Source organism: Galeopterus variegatus, unplaced genomic scaffold, assembly GCF_000696425.1.
Source record: "Galeopterus variegatus unplaced genomic scaffold, G_variegatus-3.0.2 Scaffold1225, whole genome shotgun sequence".
NCBI lineage: Eukaryota > Metazoa > Chordata > Mammalia > Dermoptera > Cynocephalidae > Galeopterus > Galeopterus variegatus.
This window is the reverse complement of record NW_007727336.1, coordinates 318,289-320,997: the sequence shown is the minus strand read 5'-3', so window position 1 is coordinate 320,997 and position 2,709 is coordinate 318,289. Positions and strand designations below refer to the sequence as shown.

Below are 2,709 nucleotides of genomic sequence, written 5' to 3'. Positions count from 1 at the left end.
AAGAATTGAAGCTTTTATTTGACACTGCACCACTAACTTTCCCTGTCATATACAATCAAGAAAATGTTTAAAAAACAAGAACAAAAACAAAAAAAACTTGATAAATCATTGTTTGGAAACACCACTTAGACATCAGCTTTGGAATTGATAAACTACAGATTCAGTTGTCACTAAAGAAAAACAGAAAGAGGCAAACACTCTTGGCTTCATGCCCCTTCTACCATGACGTTGTGTATAGACTTGAGCCAGGTGTTCTTTGCCAATGGAATCCCCTTCTAGGTAAGTGAGGCCCACCTGCCAGGAATGTTTGGGAGCCTGATGGGTGGCAAAATTTTATAAATGATTACAGTATTCTGTTTCTATCTGTGGAAACTAATATAGGAAATAATACAGATTGAGGACTTCTGTAGTACATACAAATTTTTAATTAGTTCCAAAGAATTTCTGAAACATTTGAATTATTACAGAATTATAAGAACAGTTAAGAACATACAACTTTTACTGGGTTTTGTGACAAGTAAATTATTGGTATTTCTAAAAGAATGGCTTTTCCCCAGCATTTAATTTTAATTATACTTTTTGTTTCAACCTGTTTCCTTTATTATGTAGTGAATAGATCTCTTGGCTTGAAACTAAAAAATAAAATATGAGCAATAATTTATACTAATGCATCATTTTCCAAATCTTAGTTGTAGAGAAAATGGACAATGTCACAGGTGGCATGGAAACATCTCGCCAAACCTATGATGACAAGCTCACAGCAGTGGAAAGTGACCTGAAAAAATTAGGTAATCTGCAACAAGAGTGCACCATTAAGTGGAGTCGCCTAACTCTACTTTGTATAAATGACCACAGCATTTTAGAATGATGGAGCTATAAACTCCAATTCACCCTGAAGGACACTTAATTTTTGTGTTGTGTGTTGAGTCATTCCTCATGATTTAATCCAAAGACTTTTAAAATTTTAAAGTTAAGGACCAATCTTGGAGTTGAATCCTGCCCAAAAAGCTATTATGTGCCAAATAAAATCTGAAGATCAATCTTGACTGAAAAGAGCCACAAGTACCCTTTATTAAAAACTCTTTTATAAATGCTCAGTAAATTCCTATTTTAAATATTTTAAACTGCATAGAATTGTAGAAATTAATTTATAAAAATAAAAGATTCAAGCCTATTTTATTCCTTGATTTTTGTTTTCATTTTTGAAAAAGGAATTTTGGTGAATTTGAAAGGTTATTTCCTTTTGACACTCTGCTCAGTGCCCTAGAATCCAGTAAATTCTGCTTCCCTCTGAGAAAAGTGTTTGCCCAAGTTTGTCAGTCCTAGTCCTGAGCACCCTTTCTGATATCCCAGGGCCCAGTTTTAATATATATGTGGATTTTGCGAACGCAGAGCAGTCCACATATACCACAAATTTTATGTCTGAGATGCAGTGCATACCAGTTAAGTGCTGGTATCTTTGACCTTGCCTGAACACTTCTGCATAACACTGACCTAAGTAACAAACATTTCTTATTCCAGGGGACCAAACTGGGAAGAAGGCTATAAGCACCAACTCAGAACTTTCTACCTTCAGATCAGGCATTCTAGATCTTCGTCAACAACTTCGTGAGATTACAGAAAAAACCAGCAAGAACAAAGATATGCTGGAGAAGTTACAGGCAACTGGGGATGCACTGGTGGACAGACAGAGTCAACTGAAAGAAACTTTGGAGAATAACTCTTTCCTCATCACCACTGTCAACAAAACCCTCCAGGCATATAACGGCTATGTCACAAATCTACAACAAGATACCAGCATGCTCCAGGGCAATCTGCAGAACCAAATGTATTCTCATAACGTGGTCATTATGAACCTCAACAACCTGAACATGACCCAGGTGCAGCAGAGGAACCTCATCACAAATCTGCAGCAGTCTGTGGATGACACAAGCCAGGCTATCCAGCGAATCAAGAATGACTTCCAAAATCTGCAGCAGGTTTTCCTTCAAGCCAAGAAGGACACCGATTGGCTGAAGGAGAAAGTACAGAGCTTGCAGACACTGGCTGCCAACAACTCTGCCTTGGCCAAAGCCAACAACGACACACTTGAGGATATGAACAGCCAGCTCAGCTCATTCACAGGTCAGATGGACAACATCACTACTATCTCACAAGCCAACGAGCAGAACCTGAAAGACCTTCAGGACTTACACAAGGATGCAGAGAATAGAACAGCCACCAAGTTTAGCCAACTGGAGGAACGCTTCCAACTCTTTGAGACGGATATTGTGAACATCATTAGCAATATCAGCTACACAGCCCACCACCTGCGGACGCTGACCAGCAATCTGAATGAAGTCAGGACCACTTGCACGGATACTCTAACCAAACACACGGATGACCTGACCTCCTTGAATAATACACTGGCCAATATCCGTTTGGATTCTGTTTCTCTCAGGATGCAACAAGATGTAATGAGGTCAAGGTTAGACACTGAAGTGGCCAATTTATCAGTGATTATGGAAGAAATGAAGCTGGTGGACTCCAAGCATGGTCAGCTCATCAAGAATTTTACAATACTACAAGGTAGGTGAAAATTCTAGATTTGTGTGTGTATTTGTTACCCATTGTTACACAATAAATTACCCTAAAACTTGGCAATTTAAAACAATAAATATTTATCATGTCATAGTTTCTGTGGGTCAGGAATTCAGGAGTGGCTTAACT

General features: G+C 38.5%; 1 protein-coding gene across 1 annotated transcript in view; it reads left to right on the top strand.

The window, feature by feature from the left end:
* COLEC12 (collectin sub-family member 12) overlaps positions 1-2,709 on the top strand; it is a 46,771-nt gene that overhangs the window by 12,084 nt on the left and 31,978 nt on the right. The window contains exons 3-4 of the mRNA XM_008575713.1: positions 690-788; positions 1,522-2,568. Coding sequence (XP_008573935.1) covers positions 690-788; positions 1,522-2,568 — 1,146 coding nt within the window. The remainder of the gene's footprint in view (positions 1-689; positions 789-1,521; positions 2,569-2,709) is intronic.